At 40.5% G+C, this 20,326-nt stretch overlaps 1 protein-coding gene across 2 annotated transcripts in view; it reads left to right on the plus strand.

The window, feature by feature from the left end:
• Nucleotides 1–20,326, plus strand: part of LOC130906486 (protocadherin Fat 3) — a 136,507-nt gene that overhangs the window by 38,972 nt on the left and 77,209 nt on the right. For both annotated transcript variants that reach the window (XM_057820875.1, XM_057820877.1), the window contains exons 5-8: nt 565–683; nt 3,246–3,444; nt 14,679–14,740; nt 19,817–20,131. In XM_057820875.1, the coding sequence (XP_057676858.1) occupies nt 565–683; nt 3,246–3,444; nt 14,679–14,740; nt 19,817–20,131 (695 nt within the window). The remainder of the gene's footprint in view (nt 1–564; nt 684–3,245; nt 3,445–14,678; nt 14,741–19,816; nt 20,132–20,326) is intronic.

The raw sequence follows: 20,326 nt of genomic DNA on the forward strand, positions 1-20,326 counted from the left end.
GATCAATTGAAACCAATGCTAATACAGAGACAAAATGACGGACAAGTGGGCGGAACCATACAGCGGTGGGTAGGGTCTATATTATCCTGAATGAGCTGATCTGTTACGGATTAGGTCAAATTCTGAAATATCCCTATTAATTTGAGGTCCTAAATGTGAAAATGTGGAATTATATTTAAAAAAAAAAAAAAGACACATTCCAATACATCACAAATGACCTGAACATGTTTCGAACATCATCATAAAAACTGTATATTCTAATATCAATTTTCTCTGAATCACAATTTTTTTGTAAAAGATTTAACGTCATTTCTATTTAGCTAATGTACAAAATCGGAAACCCCGAATATGACCCTGCAGTCCGCGAGGGTCAACGCAGCTGCGAGATGCGTATAGAAATCTCTCTTTAGTGATGGGTGAGAATGTGGGCCTACAGGTTTGCGTCCTCTGGGAAATTACACTCAAATTGTTTCCCACTTTGGGAATGAAATCCTCCTTGCGACAACCTCACACACACTTGATTGTTATATGTTCCCGCTGGTATGAATGTCTTTTCTCCTGCAGGAGTGATTTACACAGCGGGTGTCCTGGACTGCGAGAGCAAGGACTCCTATTGGCTGACGGTGTACGCCACAGACAGAGGGGTCACGCCGCTGTCGGCTTCCGTCGAGGTCTTCATCCAGGTGGGTTGCACGCGCTCTGCATAACAATTGGAGCCATCGCAGTGCAGGGTGCACATATTATGTACTGTATGTACCTTAGAAATGTGTCCTTTGAAAGAATCCAATCTTTGGAGCAGACACAGGAGCTGGTTTATTGATGGGATAATATGTATGGAAGCAAATATGTGCCACCGGAGTTAGATTTGTATTCTAACACTGAATTTTTTTCGCCATTGAAATTCTAAAACTTTTTTTTTCAGTCATAAAAATTCAGCCGCATAAAAAAATCAGTAGCGAAATTTCAGCTGCAAAAACATTCAGTCGCAAAAAAAATTCAGTATATAAAAATTCAGCTTCAAAGACGTCAATAGCAAAAATTCTGTTGCAAAAAATTTTCTCACAAGAATTCAGTCGCAAAAAGAGTGGAGAGTCCGAGGAAATGAAATCGGCATCGATTGCTTCTCCCTGGTTACCTGGATGACACAACTGAATTTTTTGTGACTGATTTGTTTGTGACTGATTTTTTTTTTTTTTTTTTGCAACAGCCATTTGAACTGGGAGGGACGGGAGCAAATGAACAAATGTTCATTCGTTGCCAGCCCTCGCAACTCAAATGGATTGGACGCCTACTAGCGACAAACTCATTCAAATTCACAGCAGAAGAATGAAATGAACCACAAGGGAGAGAGAAAGAGTTAAACAGAACAAACGTGACCGGGTTGGAAGACTTTTTTTGAGTGGCGCCGTTGTTGTTGTGGCTTCCGGGCGTGATTGGTCGCACACACAGGCATACTGAAACACGAAGTTTAATCAAACTCAGGTGCTCCTCAATTACCCGCTCGAGCGTATCGCCGCCATGTCGCTCGCGGCCCACGCTCGTAAATATTCTTCGCATTTACACCGCACACACGTGCACGCCGAGGCTGTGGAGACCGTCAGTCGCGATAACATACAGCATGCTGAACACCAATGATTGTGTATTATTTTAGTTTGAACTTTTTCCTAATGTTCAGTCATGTAACATGATATCTCATGGCATTTCATTTATTAAAAAAAAAAAATCTCGTTTTAGTTGTTTTTCTTGTGCAAGGAAAGTTAATCATTTGTATAACACATGAAAACAATAATCTTAATATTCAAAATATTTTTACAAATGCATCATAACGGAATTTAAATGAAAATTGTACATAATAAAAAATAGTTCTGTGAATATATAAATACAAACATATATGTATGTATTTCTAAAGTATATATCTAATTAGAAAATAGAGAAAACTAATCAAAATATATTTAAAGCAACACTAGGTAACTTTTCAACCTTTATAAAATATTTTCATAACATACGTCGACTGACAACTAGTTGAATGTCTCTTCTTTTATATCTTGAGGTGGGTCTGTATCACGTTCACCGGCAATAATTAACTTTGAGGAAGGAACCATGCCACATAAAAAAACTACAAATGTGCTGACTGCTTTATAGCATACGTCACTTCCCCCTTTCCCTATTCATTATAAAGAAGGTGTGGCGTTACTATTTACATAATTCACTCAGAGGAACGTGTAGTGAGTAATTTCCGCCTGGACCCTTAAAGGTGTGAGACTCAGCTCTGTTCCCCTGGTGCCTCGTGCTTTGGTGTGCAAGTTCTGCTCCGTTGAGAAATAATGTTTCCAGGTTTTGACCACGATACTCCACCTCCGACTCCTTCCTGGCACTAAAACGGAAGTCGATGCAAACGTTTTTGTGCAAATGCTGCAAAGATGGCAGAGCAACAAGAAACAAAAAGTTTTGTCTGAGGAGGGGAAAAAAATGACACCCCCCAACCGAACTCATCAGCGCTGACGAGTTCTGGTGTAGTGTGGGGGTTAACCACACATGGTTGCTAACCATCATATGCTATTGTTTAGCCACAGCTGGATTCATTACCTTATTACTATTCGTCCTTCACACAGCTGCAGGAAACAAAAATGTTGTTTAAGTCAGCCATCCATTAATCCGGAAAATTGATTTTTGAGTCATTGATGTTTTTAAGACATTCTTCGGGTGTGCGCTAGTCCTCATGTGAGACATAGTCTTCCATAAGACAAAACGCTACTGCTTTTGTCCTCCAGCGTCTCTAAAATCAACCAAACTGAAAAGTTGTAAAGTGTTTAAAATTAAGGAAAAAAATCTAAGATTAAAAAAAAAGGGGATTGTCTTAACAAATTCCACCTTTTAATTTATTCTTCATATCTTCGAGAAAAAAAAAATCTTTCAAAATCGTTATTTTTAGCTAATAGTCCAATTTTCTTCTATTTGTTATAATATCATTTCATCATTTTGTGTTTTTTTTTAATTTTATTTTTATTATGTTTTATTTATTTTTATTTTATTTTAGGATTTTCCCATTTTTAATTGTATTTTTCAAATTAATTTTCCTAAATTATTATTATTATTGTTATTATTATTATGTATTCCATCTAAATTCGACATTAAGGGGTTAAAAGAGTGACAGGCAATGAGTTCATTTTCAAATAAATTTGAATGAAAAAAATAAGAATTTATAAAAAAGTACTGGATGACATACGAGCGTGTCCTCTCATCAGGTGGAGGACGTGAACGACAACGCGCCTCTCACTTCCGACCCCATCTACCACCCATCAGTGATGGAGAACTCCCCCAAGGACGTGTCGGTCATCCGCATTCAGGCGCAAGACCCCGACCTCACCGCCACGCCCAGCCGCCTCAGCTATCGCATCACTGCCGGAAACCCACAGAACTTCTTCTACATCAACCCAAAGACAGGTCAGCTGAGTCTTTAACACTGAGACGACTGGTTTTGAATGCTAATATTTGAGCATTTGAGCACAATGACAGCCAATGACTTAACATAGACACTATTCTAGTGGAAAATTTTCATCTACTGTAATTTTCAGACTATAAGCCGCATTTTTTTCCCCTCATTTTGAATCCTGCGGGTTATAGTCCAGTGCATCTTATTTGTTTATTTATTTGGGTTAATAGGCAAGACCTTATTTGACAGCAGCGTCATAATTATGACATGACACTATCATGAGCATTAATTAAATGACTGTTATAAGCATTCATTAATGCTTATGACAGTGTCATATCATAATTATGATTGTCTTATGACAGTCTTATGGCGCCACTGTCAAATAATGTTTTACCAAATACCAGAACGCGCAATTAATGAAACAACTGAAACAAGAGATGACCCATACAGTATATAGAGCTAAAAGGCAGCGTAAAATGAGTAGAGTGAATTTTGGCAGCCTTTGGAGCCTCTTTTTAAATGGCTAAAGCCTTACAATTCCTCTCACAACGATTAGAATAATCGTGGTAAGCAATGTGGGGAAGAAAGGTAGTAGTTGATCTTTTTCCTAACACCCTGTGTTATTTCCCAACGCAGAGAAGATATATCAATTGGTACCACGACGCACAGTCATGGTTGCACTTCCCATCATGCATTTGGGCAGAAGTTAAATGGCTACAGTATCATTTACTGAAAGCTCAACAAATACACTAGATGGCAATATTTAGTCACAATATACAAAGTCACATTTATCCTTTAAGAATTACAAGTCTTTCTATCCGTGGATCCCTCTCACAGAAAGAATGTTAATAATGTAAATGCCATCTTGAGGATTTATTGTCATAATAAACAAATACAGTACTTATGTACTGTATGTTGAATGTATATATTCGTCTGAGTTTTATTCATTTTTTTCTTAATGCATTGCCAAAATGTATGTGATTGGGAAAAATTTTCGGGAATGATTGAAATTGAATCGGGAGCAAAAAAAAAAGCAATCAGATCGGGAAATATCGGGATCGGCAGATACTCAAAAACTAAAACGATCGGGATCGGATCGGCAGCAAAAAAACATGATCAGAACAACCCTGACTGGAACAGTAACTGAAGAAATAATTAGCACAGAGCTTGAATTTTGTCTGTATCGCCGCAATGCATTCTAGGAGGCATGTTGGATGACAAAAGTGTTGACAGCAGGTGGCAGCAGAGGTCGACTGTCTCCCCCAAGGGAGCAGTGATGGCCAAATGAAGCTTCTTGAAGCAATGAAGCTTTGCAGCCAATGGGTTCAGAGTTTCATGGTGTTTCATTTGGTCTTACAGTCTTGTAATGCCGCTGTCAAATGTGTTAAGTGTTAATATCTTTTGGTGTAAATATACCATAATACAGTGAGGACAGCTGCATTTTATAATCCAATGCGGCTTATCTATGAACAAATACTGTTTTCGTGTCTAATTTGGTGTGTGACGGCTTATAGTCAGGTGCGCCTTATAGTCCGAAGATTAAAGTAGTAGAAATTTTGATATCAACCTTTTAAAAACGATATATCGATTCTTGGCAGTAGCATATCGATAACCCGGCGGAATACAAAGCATCATGATACATTTAGTCACGGTTTGCCACTACAATGCTCAGGTTTGCCTACACTCGGTGTGCCACAGGTCTCGGACTTATCCTGCCGTCTAAGCCCTCCTTTGTTGTTTTTGTTGTTGCTATTATCTTTTGCTCATCCACATCCGTAACGATGTCCCTGCCTCCTGATAAATGGACTTTTACCGCATCCTGGCGCCGCCTCCCCACCAGGATCCTATTATAGCGGCGGATTGAGATGATAGGCGTGTTATCACAGCGCGACGGGACTTTTGTGTGGGTCGGGAATCCCGGAACTTTTCTTGTGTCCCGCGCGGAACTGATTGATGTGCACCATTCGACCCAGTCACTTTGATTTGTTGTGTACGCGTGTGTGTGCGGATTGTGTGTAGCCAAGCACAACACAAGATTGAAGCACTGCTCTTTGCTATAGGAGCACTGACAACCCCCCGGCACCCCCTGCCACTACCCCAAAACCACTTACTACAACCCCCCCACACACACGCACACAGTCCTCGTTTTCTTCCTTGGCAGAAGGAGCAAACACAAGAGATGAGTGTTGACACAAGGGCCAAGATGAGGGAAAGTGAGTCTGTGTGAGTGCGCGTGTCTTTGTAGGAATATACAGTATTTGCAGTCCGACTTGCGTGTGATTATGGTGTGCGTTTATTATGTGATTATGTTAGTGTGCAAGTGTGCGTTTGTATCTCTGCGCTGATCCTTTCAAGGTGACACTTCCATATTAGCGTGTGCGTGTGTTTGTGACTGAAACATGCACGCTTCCACTTCATAAAATCCAAACACACACCCACACAAACTCACAGAGATACTAATCCTTTTACCTTAATTCCACAGCCATTAACTCATAGTACAGACGTCCAATCATGTGACTTTTTTCATCCTTCTGCTGTGAATTTAAATGAGTTTATCACTAGTAGACATCCAATCCATTTGAACTATCTAACATCATCAACGGCACTAAAAGAGTTAAATCAATGAATTAGCTTTCGTTAATTATTTCACGGTTTTATGCATATTCATTAAAACGGTGTCACTACTAAATATGTCTAAATGTGAAGAGGGGATCAATATAATGAAGAAATAGACTTGATTAGATTTTTTTGTGGAGGATTAAGATATAAATCCACTGATGCCACTAGAATGTTAATGGATGTGGTCGAACTGCTGCAACATTACTGCATTCGAATATGATATAGGTATAGTTATGTAATTTACTGGTCATTCTGCATTACGGAACAATATTTTCATTAGAATAACCTTTTTTTTTTACTACACTCGGATGACTTGAAGTTTTGTTCTGAGACCCCCAATTTGGCCAAATTTCAAAATTGTCCTATATGCATGTGTGATACATCATTTGAACAGGAGAGCATTTAAAAAAAAAAAAAAAATGAAACAGCAAAACCCTAACTCAGTACATTTCAATAGTGGGGCGGGGGCTCAGAGTGATGCTCGGGGTGGCGCATGTGACCTTGGAGAACATACTTTTTTGCCGAACTAGAATAAAGTGTAATTGCACATCTGCTGAGTGGGTGGCAGTGGCACTCTCATTTTCAGCATGTGTGCAGTATTTTTGAACCAAACAAGAGCACACAGCAAAGAGCACTGGAGGTAGGAAAAGCTAAGACAAAGAAATATGACGAAGCGTACATAGCATTTGGCTTTTGACTTTTAGTACAGTGGGAGACGAGGAAAGACCAGTCTGTTTACTTTGTCTAAAAATGTTCTCAGCGGACAGCAGGATTTTTTTTTTTTTTCAGTGAAAAGGTGCCGAATATTGCCAACAATTGTCCCGCTTTGTCAGTGTTACATCAGTAAACCAGCGAGCACTATCAGCATCACATACTGTAAGGTGGCATACCAAGTTGCTCAATGCAAAATAACCCAACGCCACAGCAAAGGAGCTGATACTGCCTGCAGCAAATATAAAAACTGTCCCTCTGTCCAGTGACACTGTTGTTTTTGTTCTATTAATTTTTGTTTTTTCAGTCTAATGGTTTGGCATATTGTCCTCTTGAGTTAATGTGGCTAATCAATTTGACTTTAGGATTATTATTATGTTTTTATTTTAATTTTTTCAGTATCAAACGGTCAAAAAATGTATCTTGAGTCTATTTTTACAGTATGGATGTGTTCTTTTTGTAACTCTTTATTTTTTCTTTAATATTAAAAAGGACACAATGTTATGCAGAGGTGTACTTATACTATACTAATAAGAGTTCTGTAGACAAATGACAGTATGGTATATTTACAGTGGCGGCAGAGAGTTGGGGGGGCACGGAACGTTTATGTCTTCCTGTGGGGGGGGCGTAACGGAAAATAATTGAGAAGCACTGCCCTAACTGGAGGTGCGAGCATAAGAGAGCATAATTAAAGACGCCATGATTTTATCGAGATTTTATAGCGTGCTTACCTTGTTTCGATCCAAAAACTCCATGTAGCATGTATAACCAAGTGTCAAGACACAACTGTGAATGGCCACAGCTGGATTTTGGGGGGATTTTATGGGTGAAACATGGTAATATAACAAGGGTCGTGATGCAGAAATCGCAGACATCAAGGAGTGGTCGAGATTTTCATTTTCATATATTTTCCCTTTTAAACTATTTTTTTCCCCCAATTTTTCTTTGTTTGGATCGATTATTTATATTCTAAAATATTGGGGAAAATGCGACAGTAACGAAAAAATACAATTAAGCGATAGTTATGAGGTAGATATCCGTGACTTTTCTACAGACACCATTTTTTCATTGTAATGTAATTTATTTAAAAGTTTAAAGTATGCGAGTGAATAATTTTTTTAAGCCTTTTTTTTTTTTTTTTTTTTTACTAAATATTAGACATCAATTAATGATTCTAAGCTAAAAATGACAGACATTGCGAATAACACATATAATTACTTACCTTCTTTTTATGGCTAGGTTAAAACAAAGGCGGTTGCGCGACATCTGTAAACGGGGGTTTCCAGGGTAAAACGGACAAATTGAAAATAGTTCGGGGCTTAATGCACCATGAATCTGCTATGGCAGCATATACTAGTAGACATATTGTTCTATCAAACACAACCGTTCTTTTGGCTTAAAATACAGCAGTTTATTTTAAAGAGGGGTGCAAGAGCAGAAACTGCTTTTTCAGCCTCGTCTGTGTTTTCCGCCATATACCTACACGGATATATATGTCTTTCAAAAGCATCACATATAGTTGCATTGCTCCATAAGCTTGCTTAGCAACAAGCGTTTATGTGTGTGACGAGTTTGCTAAGAAGCATGGTGTGTGTGTGTGTGTGTAGAATCTCCTGTGTGTGAATTGAAGTGTCTCTGGAACATACTGTATCTACATGTCTGCTAATGATATTAATAAACCAATTTATATTCATACTAATGTTTGTACTTGAGCTATATGGGGGCTGTTCATTCATTATTTCGTGCTGCCATTAGGGATGTGCCGGTATGAGATTCTGACGGTATGATAACCTGAAGCCAAAATATCGCAGTTTCATGGTATTGCAATTACAGCTCTAAAATGTGTTACTATGAGATATCTGCATTAAAAAAACAAAACAACTTTTTTCCCCATTGAACAGGATTTTTTTTTCAAAACATATTGCAAATTGGAACATGAGTATAATGTTAAGTTAAAATAAATTTTAAAGTTTTAAAATTTTAACTGAAATATTCTTAATAAAATGAAAATAAATGCAGTCCTTTAGGTGAGTGTAAACCCACAGCTACAGCTCAACATTATTACCATAAGAACACAAATAATTGAATTATTCTCCATAAAAAGCATGTGTGTATGACTTGTATCTTGTTTACATTATACACACACTCTCTTTCTCAACACAGACAGTTGCCAAAGAGAAAAAACCCACCACATGTTTTACCACCACTAGACACACTAAACACGCTGGAGTTAACTCTCGTAGCTGGTGAGAAACATTCATGACAGTGTTTACGAGGGGTGCGCAAAATTCCCGATTCTTAGATTATTCGCGATTCGGCCGTGGAAGATTCGAGAGTAATTCACAAACATCCAAATTCCGAATATTGAAATATGTCAAGTAAAGCGAAACTAAAACACAGTCAGCGTGGTCTCTGGGACGCAATGAAGAACGGACCGAGAGTAAACATCATGCTTGTCGTTACCCAGGTAATGACCAATCTCAACTCACGGCTCTGGCTCAACTCATGCCGCTAGATAAAACAACAATAATACCTGACTGGTGCCGCGACAAACTACGTCCACATAATGCTACGGTAGATAATAGATATCATATGTATATAGATTAGAACTAGATGCAATATGACAGACTCGACAGCATTAGCAGCACATGTACAGAAAACTAGATGCGAAATGACTGACTTAAAGCAGTAGACTTCCCTAGAAGGCTGTTGTAGCAAACCTTCCAAGTGAACCTAATTAACTTTTTATCTAAAATACTCCGAAATCGGCAAATTCTTCACTTGAACCTATCTTTAAAACAGTTTTAAAACTTTCACATGTCGAAAGTAGACAGTAGGGAAATCATGGAGTAACGGGAGCAATGTGAACAACTTTAACGGTTGATTCAAAACATTAAATTAATTGAATGTAGTTTAAAGCTGCTGAAACAGAAAGAGGACTTGAGTATTTTTTTGTGTGTTTTTTTTCAAGTCACTTTATTATTATGTCTCCGTATGTACGGTATTCTTTTTTTTTTTTTCTTTGTTGGTGTGTGTGTGCTATGGACCCACTGTGAGATTCCGGAATAAAGCATATATATATATATATTTTATGTACTGTTTTGAACTGTTACCTTGATGCTGAATAGTTGCTTATTTAAGCCTGAGAGTTTTTTTTTTTTTTTTTTTTTTTTTACAATTTTACAATTTTTGTAACAATGTACGAAACATTAAAAGCAGCTAATAGCTTGGGGTGGGGTCATCAATAATCGATTTATAATCAAATCATAGCCCCTGAATCGTAATCGAATTGTTAGGTGGCCAAAGATTACCACCTCTAGTGTTTACTAACCTTTAATTATATATACAATAAATACAAAATCAAATTGGAGCTATTGTGTCCTCGGCAGCCACCTTGCGCAAAAATGTTTTACATGTCTTTTGGCCCTCCTCCTCTAAGCCGTGGCCGTCTGTAACTTTTCTGTTGCCGAGGTATTCCCATCCCAGCGATTTCGTTTTCTTCGATGGGGGGAAAAATTCAGGAGTTTCACTTACTCCAGCCATCGTGTAGCACAGCTGACTAACTGACACTGAGCAACAACCGATGGGGGAGGGTTGAGCCTTGTAGCTGCAAGTGAGGGATTTCTCCTTGCATTTTTGGGACATTAAAAAATAGGTAATACCGTACGGACGGTATGACGGAAAATTTGTTTTGAAACCGTGACGTTTTCATACCACGGTATACCTTGAAACCGGTAATCGGCACATGTTTAGTTGCCATAGTGGGTGATTTCCCACCCTGTTAAAAGACTTTTGGCAGAAGAGAAATAAATTGGGTGGGTTGATCAAATTTAGGCACTTTTTTTTTCTTTTTTCTGCGGTTTTGGGAGGAACTGGTTTGTTCATTTTAAACAGTTAAACTTGTATGTCGACACCTTGACTAGTGTGTTAGTGTGTGTTAGTGAATTATTTGCTTGTGACAGGTGGATTTGATTCTGCTTTTGACAACAATCTTAAAACAAATACTTTTCCCAAATGCACTTGGGAATTTTCTATGGAAAATATTACAAATGTTGTACTTCGACATTGACGAACATGCATTTTTTAGTTTTGATATTGACGCAAAAGCTGTTTTGATGGCACACTTTGAAGTCTGCTAGGAAAAATCAACATGTGGCCTGACCCGTCAATTTATAAATATGATTACATTTTAATTCCGCGAGTAATTTATGCCTCCCCCAAGTTTTTTTCGTTGCATATAGTGCCACAGATTGTCAAAAAAGTACTAATGTCCTAAATTAAAGTTTTAAACTCACTTCCTATTGTTTCTTTGGTGCCAAGATGCTATCAGAGGGTGTAAAGAGCATAGTGATATTATTTTGGCTTGCTTACATTTATTTATACATTCATCTTCCGAGTCGCTTATCTTCACGTGGGCTGCGAAGGTGCTCGTGCTCTTAACTAACTATGGGCAGTAGGCATGGTACATAAGTAGCAAAACTAAAAGTACAGTGCTGGCCAAAAGTATTGGCACCCCTGCAATTCTGTCAGATAATGCTCAATTTCTCCCAGAAAATGATTGCAATTACAAATTCTTTGGTAGTAATATCTTCATTTATTTTGCTTGCAATGAAAAAACACAAAAGAGAATGAAACATAAAATAAAATCATTATCATTTTATACAAAACTCCAAAAATGGGCCGGACAAAACTATTGGCAAAATAACTGCAAACAACCGCTTCCGGTATCCATCAATAATGCTTCTTACAATGCTCTGCTGGAATTTTAGACCATTCTTCTTTGGCCAACTGCTCCAGCGCTCTGAGATTTGAAGGGTGCCTTCTCCAAACTGCAATTTTCAGATCTCTCCACGGGTGTTCTATGGAATTCAGGTCTGGACTCATTGCTGGCCACTTTAGAAGTCTCCAGTGCTTTCTCTCAAACCATTTTCTAGTGCTTTCTGAAGTGTTTTGGGTCATTGTCCTTCTGAAAGACCCATGACCTCTGAGGGAGACCTAGCTTTCTCACACTGGGCCCTACATTATGCTGCAAAATTTGTTGGTAGTCTTCAGATTGCTTAATGCCATGCACAGGGTCAAGCAGTCCAGTGCCAGAGGAAGCAAAGCAATCCCAAAACACCAGGGAACCTCCGCCATGTTTGACTGTGGGGACCGTGTTCTTTTCTTTGAAGGCCTCGTTTTTTCCACCTTGTAAACATTATGATGATTCCTTTTCCCAAAAAGCTCTACTTTTGTCTCATCTGACCAGAGAACATTCTTCCAAAATGTTTTTGGCTTTCTCAAACAACAATTAGCAAACTGCAGCCTGGCTTTTTTATGTCTCTGGGTCAGAAGTGGGGTCTCCCAGGGTATCCTACCATAGAGTCCCTTTTCATTCAGACACAGATGGATAGTACGGGTTGACATGATGGTACCCTCGGACTGCAGGACAGCTTGAACTTGTTTGGATGTTAGTCGAGGTTCTTTATCCACCATCCGCACAATCTTTCGTTGAAATCCCTCGTCAATTTTTCTTTTCCGTCCACATCTAGGGAGGTTAGCCACAGTGCCATGGGCTTTACACTTATTGATGACACTACGCTCGGTAGACACTGGAACATTTAGGTCTTTGGCGCTGTACTTGTAGCCCTGAGTTTGCACATGCTTCCTCACAATTTTGCTTCTCAGTCCTCAGACAGTTCTTTGGTCTTCTTTCTTTTCTCCATGCTCAATTTGGTACACATAAGGATACACAGGACAGAGGTTGAGTCAACTTTAATCCATTTTAACTGGCTGTGATGGTGTTTTAGTTATTGCCACAACCTGTTGTGTGCCACAGGTAAGTCACAGGTGCTGTTAATTACACAAATTAGAGAAGCATCACATGATTTTTCAAAGTTTGCCAATACATTTTTCCGGCCCGTTTATGGAGTTTTGTGTTAAATGATAATGATTTTTTTTTTTCCTGTTCTCTTTTGTGTTTTGTGTTTTGTGTGTGAAGATATTACTATCAAAGAATTTGTAATTGCAATCATTTACAGGGAGAAATTGAGCATTATCCGACAGAATTGCAGGGGTGCTCATACTTTTAGACAGCACTGTACAGCTGGGCAAATAAGTATTTAGTCAACCACTAATTGTGTAAGTTCTCCCACTTGAAAATATTAGAGAGGCCTGTAATTGTCAACATGGGTTAACCTCAACCATGAGAGACAGAATGTGAAAAAAAAAACTGAAAAAAAAAAAAAAAAGTTCATCTCAATACTTTGTTATGTACCCTTTGTTGGCACTAACGGAGGCCAAACGTTTCCTGTAACTCTTCACAAGCTTTTCACACACTGTTGCTGGTATTTTGGCCCATTCCTCCATGCAGATCTCCTCTAGAGCCTTGATGTTTTGGGGCTGTCGTTGGGCAACACGGACTTTCAACTCCCTCCACAGATTTTCTATGGGGTTGAGATCTGGAGACTGGCTAGTCCACTCCAGGACCTTGAAATGCTTCTTACGAAGCCACCCCTTTGTTGCCTTGGCTGTGTGTTTGGGATCATTGTCATGCTGAAAGATCCAGCCACGTCTCATCTTCAATGCCCTTGCTGATGGAAGGAGGTTTTCACTCAAAATCTCTCGATACATGGCCCCATTCGTTCTCTCCTTTACACAGATCAGTCGTCCTGTCTCTTTGCAGAAAAACAGCCCTAAAGCATGATGTTTCAGCCCCCATGCTTCACAGTGGGTATGGTGTTCTTTGGATGCAATTCAGTATTCTTTCTCCTCCAAACACAAGAACCTGTGTTTCTACCAAAAAGTTGTCTTTTGGTTTCATCTGACCATAACACATTCTCCCAGTCCTCTTCTGGATCGTCCAAATGCTCTCTAGCGAACCGCAGACCGGCCTGAACGTGTACTGGCTTCAGCAGGGGTACACGTCTGGCAGTGCAGGATTTGAGTCTCTGGCGGCACATTGTGTTACTGATAGTAGCCTTTGTTGGTGTTCCCAGCTCTCTGTAGGTCATTCACTAGGTCCCCCCGTGTGGTTCTGGAATTTTTGCTCACCGTTCTTGTTATCATTTTGACGCCATGGGGTGAGATCTTGCATGGAGCCCCAGATCGAGGGAGATTATCAGTGGTCTTGTAAGTCCTTCATTTTCTAATAATTGCTCCCACAGTTGATTTCTTTACACCAAGCGTTTTACCTATTGCAGATTCAGTCTTCCCAGCCTGGTGCAGGTCTACAATTTTGTCTCTGGTGTCCTTCGACAGCTCTTTGGTCTTGGCCATAGTGGAGCTTGGAGTGTGACTGACTGAGGTAGTGGACAGACGTCTTTTATACCGATAATGAGTAAAAAACAGTTGCCATTAATACAGGTAATGAGTGGAGCCTCGTTAGTTCTCGTTAGACCTCTTTTACAGCCAGAAATCTTGCTTGTTTGTAGGTGACCAAATTCTTATTTTCCACTCTAATTTGGAAATAAATTCTTTAAAAATCAAACTGTGTGATTTTCTGTTTTTTTTTTTTTCCACATTCTGTTTTTTATGGTTGAGGTTTACCCATATAGACAATTACAGGCCTCTCTAATCTTTTCAAGTGGGAGAACTTGGTGGTTGACTAAATACTTATTTGCCCCACTGTATGTGAAATGCCATAGGCTCACGGAAAATAGCATGAATGCTACATTAATTCTAGGCCAAGACAGCTGACAGCCTCCCAGTTCAAGACGTGTACTAGTAATAAACTCATTTCATTTCAGAGCAAATGTGTTAACGGCTGTACTGTAATGCTGTAACTCTAAATTTGAACTTGCCTACATCTTGTAAATACAAATCTAAACATTCCCTTCGTTCATGATCATTCACTGCCAGCCCTCTGTCCTAGTTCAAATGGCTGTGATGTCTATTGCAGTATCATAACGACTCTCTTCTGTCTCACGGTTGCCAGGTTTGATCACCACGACGGCGAGGAAGCTGGACCGAGAGCAGCAGTCTGAACACTTCCTGGAGGTAACGTACGACCGGCGCGTGGGCTCCAGGGTCCGGTTTGTTTATCTTTGGCCGCCACCTGCCACGCCGCTAACACAGCAGAGCGGGCAGAGGACGAGCCAGACACCAGCCACCTCAGGTCCCCCTCAGACGCTGATGAATGGCTCCAAGTTGGTGCCCGGCGTGGGGATTTCTTAAACGTAATCGTCCATCATTGGTTATCTCCTCGGCTCGGGCCAGTGAGGACTTTGTATGTGTGTGTGAGCGTGTACGAGTGTTAGATAAGTGCAGACACTGGGCGTCCAGATAGTGCCGCGATTAGCATTTGTGCTACGGCTTCCGCATGCAGATGAAGCAGATAATCGCTGCTTCTCCACTTCACAGGGAAAACTTTATCCCTGTCGAGACTTTGCTGGCTACTTATTAACTACCGCAATGAAATGAAATAACACCTCCGAACGACACCCTCTGAGATGTTTATCTGTCATGCAAAGATACCTCAGCCTCGATGCTGTGAGAGGACACCGGGGAAGACAATAACATCGTGTACGCTGCCTTCATTAGGTAGACAATTTAATGAGATCCAATACAAGAGTTGGAACAATAACTCTGCATTTTCAAAGACAGCTTTAAACCATTAGTACAACCAGGAATGTTTTAAAAATTCATCGCTTCCGCTCATCAACATGAAATTTGCTAGACATATCTATCATTAGTTAAGCCAGTACTTCTCAAATAGTGGGGCGGGCCCCCCCCAAGGGGGCACAAAGCGATGCTGGGGGTGGCGCATGTGACCTTGGGGAACATACTTTTTTTGCTAGAATAAAGTGTAATTGCACATCCACTGAGTGGGTGGCAGTGGCACTCACACATTTTCAGCATGTGCGCAGTATTTTTCAACCAAACAAGAGCAAACAGCAAATAGCACCGGAGTTATGAAAAGCTAAGACGAAGAAATATGACGAAGCTTATGTAGCATTTGGCTTCGACTTTTAGTACAGTGGGAGACGAGTAAAGACCAATCTGATTATTTTGTCTAAAAATGTTCGCAGCGGACAGCAGGAATTCCTTTTTTTTTTCAGCGAAAACGTGCCAATATTGCCAACAATCGTTCTGCTTTGTCAGTGTTACATCAGTAAACCAGTGAGCACTGTCAGCATCCCATAAGATGGCATACCAAGTTGCTCAATGCAAAATAACCCAACACCACAGCAAAGGAGCTGATACTGCCTGCAGCAAAAATAAAAACAGTCTCTCTGTCCATTGACGTTGTTGTTTTTGTTCTATTAATTCTTATTTTTTCAGTACAATTGTTTGTCATTTTTTCCTCTTCAGTTAATGTTGCTAATCAATTTGAATTAATGAATTTTTATTGATTTTATTCTATTTTTTTTCCCGTATCAAACAGTCAAAAAATGTATCTTGAATCTATTTTTACAGTATGAATGCGTTTTTTTTTTTTTTTTTTTTTTTTACACTTTATTTTTATTTTCCTCCTTAATATTAAAAAGGACACAATGTTATGCTGGGGTGTACTTATACAATAATGAGAATTTTATAGACAAATTTTACTACAGTGTATTTACAGTGGTGGGAGAGAGTTGTGGGGGAACGTTTACATCTTTCCATTGGGGGGGGCAACAGAAAATAATTGAGAAGCACCGAGTTAAGCCATTAACTCATTGGCTGCCTTTGACTGTGATACACATCAGTTTATCACGAGTAGACGTCCAATCCATTTGAAGAGAGAGTCACTTGCTGACAACACTTCCACTTCAAATGGATTGGACATCTAGCAGTCAATGGCATCCCATGAGTTAAGTATTGAGGTATTTTCTAAAATTTGCATGAGTGCTAACAAACTGTCTTGTCTATATCAGTTATCATCAACTAAACTAATAAACTAAAAACTAGACCAAGAGGACCAGAGTCCGGTTAGAGATCTACCTCGCAACAACACTTGTAAATGACTTGTTGATAAGGTTCAGCATTCACAATGCACAAATCAAACTACCCCCGCCCCCCCAATCGCTGCTGGAAAAAGAGAAAAAAAACAACTGAAAAATGGAGCTTCTTGTGCAGGCATTTGCTTCCTTTATACTGTAACAATGACAAAGAAGTCACCAGCTTTGTCAGGTTTTTAATCGTTTATTTTAGAACTTGTGGAACACCACACGGATACTGTCCGCCGTGGGCGATGCCAACAACAACAGAACATAGAAAGTGAAAGTATCGCGCTCCACTCTTCCGCATCTCACACACGGTGCATTCAGGGACAGCATGCAAAACACAACCGCCACATTGGAACCCGATTCTGTGGAATAAATACAACAGCTAAGCACAGTACAACAACATTTGGGAATGGTTAAGCGTCTGTCATCTTGCCATTGTTGATTTTGAATAGCGTGCGCGCTATACTTCCGCTTTCAAAAATGCACTTGGTGTAGCGTCACAGCCTGGAGCATCACAGTGCCAAGCTGCACGTAAAATACCAAAAGTGCACCCTGCGCCGGTTGCATTCACAAGCGAAGCAGGATCCGCTCTAAGCGGACCGAGAGCCACGATTTTTGAGTGGACCACAGTTCGAATGCGCGTTCACATTTACAAAACGAATCGAACTATCTGAGAAAAAGAACTCTGGTCTGTTTAAAACGGACCAAACAGTGCTAATGTGAAAATGCCCAATGACAAAAACTAAAATTAGGGATGTCCTGAGTCTTAGTCTGAGTCACCTGATTTTGAGTCACACGCAATGTTCACGCATTCAATCTTCTGAGCCGCTTATTCTCGCGGGGTTGCCCAGCTAACTATGGGCAGTAGGCGGGGTACAACCTGCATCGGTTGCCAGCCAATCACAGGACACAAGTAGACAAACAACCATTCACATATGCACCCTTACCTAGGGACAACTTAGGCTAGGTTCATACCGCAGGTCGTAATGCACAATTCCGATTTTTTTTGGTCATATCTGTTTTTTTTGGCTTGCCCGTTCAGACTGCCTTTGTCCAGTGAGCCCTTTCAAATATCACACATGCGCACTAATTCGCAGTCCAAGACGTGCTAAGCTCAACGTCATTCAAGGATGATCATATTTTGATTTCCAAAAAGAGGACACAAATAACAGACATAAATAATCCCCGTTAAATCTTATATTTAAAGTTTATATGGACTGATAGGATGCACCACTGTGCGTGCATGACGCACACACATACGGACAGTTTGCCCGACTCTCGGCCGTGTAAGCGATCTTGAAATATTGCTCATTCAAAGCAGATAGAAAACCGAGCATTCTCAGGTTTATCCTAAATCTATTTTATATCTTTAAGACTGTTGTCAAGCCCTCTCCTTCCCCATAATCCACGTTAAAGCTAGGCGCTAACGCTAATGCACAGCTCCACCGCTAAAGTAGCGCCCTGTCTATCTCACTTTTTGCTGACATAATTGCTGCATGAATTCCAATTTTGGGGACTTGACAGTTCAGACTGCAGCCACATTCTGGAAAAAATGTGGCCCAGATCGGATTTAAACCACATACGAAATCACCTAGATCGGATTTGAAATGTTCCACTTTAATGTGACGTTTCCTGTTCAGACCGTCAAGGTAATGCCTCACTCGAGTCGGAAAAACGGGGAAAAAATGCATTCGTGCATTAAGACCTGTGGTATGACCCTAGCCTTAGAGCGTTCAATCAGCCTACCATGCATGTTTTTAGGGTGTGGGAGGAAGGAGTACCTGGAGAAAACCCACACAGGGAGAACACGCAATCTCTACACAGGAAGGCCAGAGCCTGGAATTGAACTTGATCTCAGAACCATGAGGTGGACGTGCTACCTCAGCAATGTAATAATGGGAAAAAAAACATGAAAATTTAAAATATTTCACTCTTGCACGATGCCATCTTAGCATTAGCTTCCTAGCAGTTACCAGAACATACCTTTCACAATTTCCACTACGTTGCGATGTTTTGTTGTATAATTTTCCCCCCCATCTTTTGGCATTATCCTTGTCCATCTGGAACATTCTGTTGCTTTTTCACCCTTAAAATTTTAAAACCCGATCGTTTTCACCCGATTCCGATCCTCTGAAAATTTTGTGATTGAGCCTGATTTCAGGTCGGCTTGGAACATCACTAAAATAGTTGTAAATTTATATTTCTGTGAAACTTTGCTAAGCAGATCCACAAAAAAGTCTCGAAAGCCATGTCAAAGAGATTCAGGAAGCCTGGGGAACAGACAATGCTTAGTGTGGTGGTGAATTTTGATGACTTACAATCAAATAGAACAATTTTTGAGAAAATTCAGCCCCTGGTGCCAGTTTAACATAGGAAGATGAGTTAGGGTTGTCTGTAATGAGTACACCCAAGAAAAAGTCTTCAGGAAACAATGCCTGAAATCAACAGAGTATGTCAGACAAGTTTTCGTTATTGTATTTGGGAAAAGCATGGCAGCAGAGTTACATGGCATATCACCTGAACATTCAGATTAGTCATCCCCTTCAGCTAGTTTTACGTAAGAACACAAAGAGCCACAAAAAAGTCTCGAAAGGCCAATGCAAGAAAGGAATCACGTCAGAGGACGTGAGGTGGAGAGCAGTGAAGCTTGAAAATTCAGCCTCCCAAAAACAGTTGTTTGAGGGGTCCATGGTATAAGTTGGTAGATATGTCTATTATGAATACACACACTAAAATGTTAAAGGCACTGTGAAAAGCCATTTTAGTTTGAGATTGATGTACAGCATTAGGCTCATTTTGGGTTTCTCCAAAAACGCTATGACTTCCTTAAAACTGTGTGTTCTCCCTTGAAATTGGATGTAGACAGCTGGAAACGGGCCCCTCCATCTGCACCTGCAGTGTGAGTGCCGGTATGTGAGGCTTTGCCCGGCAGAGAGTGTAATTAAGAGTCCAGTCAGCAGTCAGGCAGCTCGCACTAGTGATGTGATCCAATCGATGTTGTGATGAGACCTTTGCCTCCACCGCAGGCCGCGCTAATACAAAGAGATTTCCCATGAGCTTGACTCCTCACAGCCGCCGACATGCGGGCACTAAAAGCCCACAAAAATATTCGACACCCACACAAGCAACCATGTCGATCTCCTAGGTGACGGTCATCGACGGTCCGGTGACCACGCGTCAGTCCACCGTGTGGGTCATTGTCCACGTAGAAGACGAAAACGACAACCCGCCAATCTTCCCGGAGGTCACCTACCGCATCCGGCTGCCCGAGCGCGACCGCAACCGGCGCGGCGAACCCGTCTATCGGGTCTTTGCATACGACCGTGACCTTGGTGCCAACGCCAACGTCACCTACAGCATTGTGGACGGCAACCGGGACGAGACGTTTGGTGTGGACCCGCGCACCGCCATGGTGGTGTCCAAGAAGGCGGTGATAGCCGGGAGCTACCACGTCCTCACGGTGGGTTTGACTCAGTTTTTGCAACGGGCATAAATCCATCTTTTATCATCCCAATGCATTTTTATGAGTTGGCTAAGATAAATTTGATAACCCGCCGATGGAATTGCTTTTTTATTTCAGTTTGCTTGCACTCAATCACGTCAACTCAAAGCTTGTTTGGGGCCTTCATTTACAAACTAGTGTCATTGTAATAGA

The sequence above is a fragment of the Corythoichthys intestinalis genome, chromosome 18 (genome assembly GCF_030265065.1).
Source record: "Corythoichthys intestinalis isolate RoL2023-P3 chromosome 18, ASM3026506v1, whole genome shotgun sequence".
NCBI classification, from domain to species: Eukaryota; Metazoa; Chordata; class Actinopteri; order Syngnathiformes; family Syngnathidae; genus Corythoichthys; species Corythoichthys intestinalis.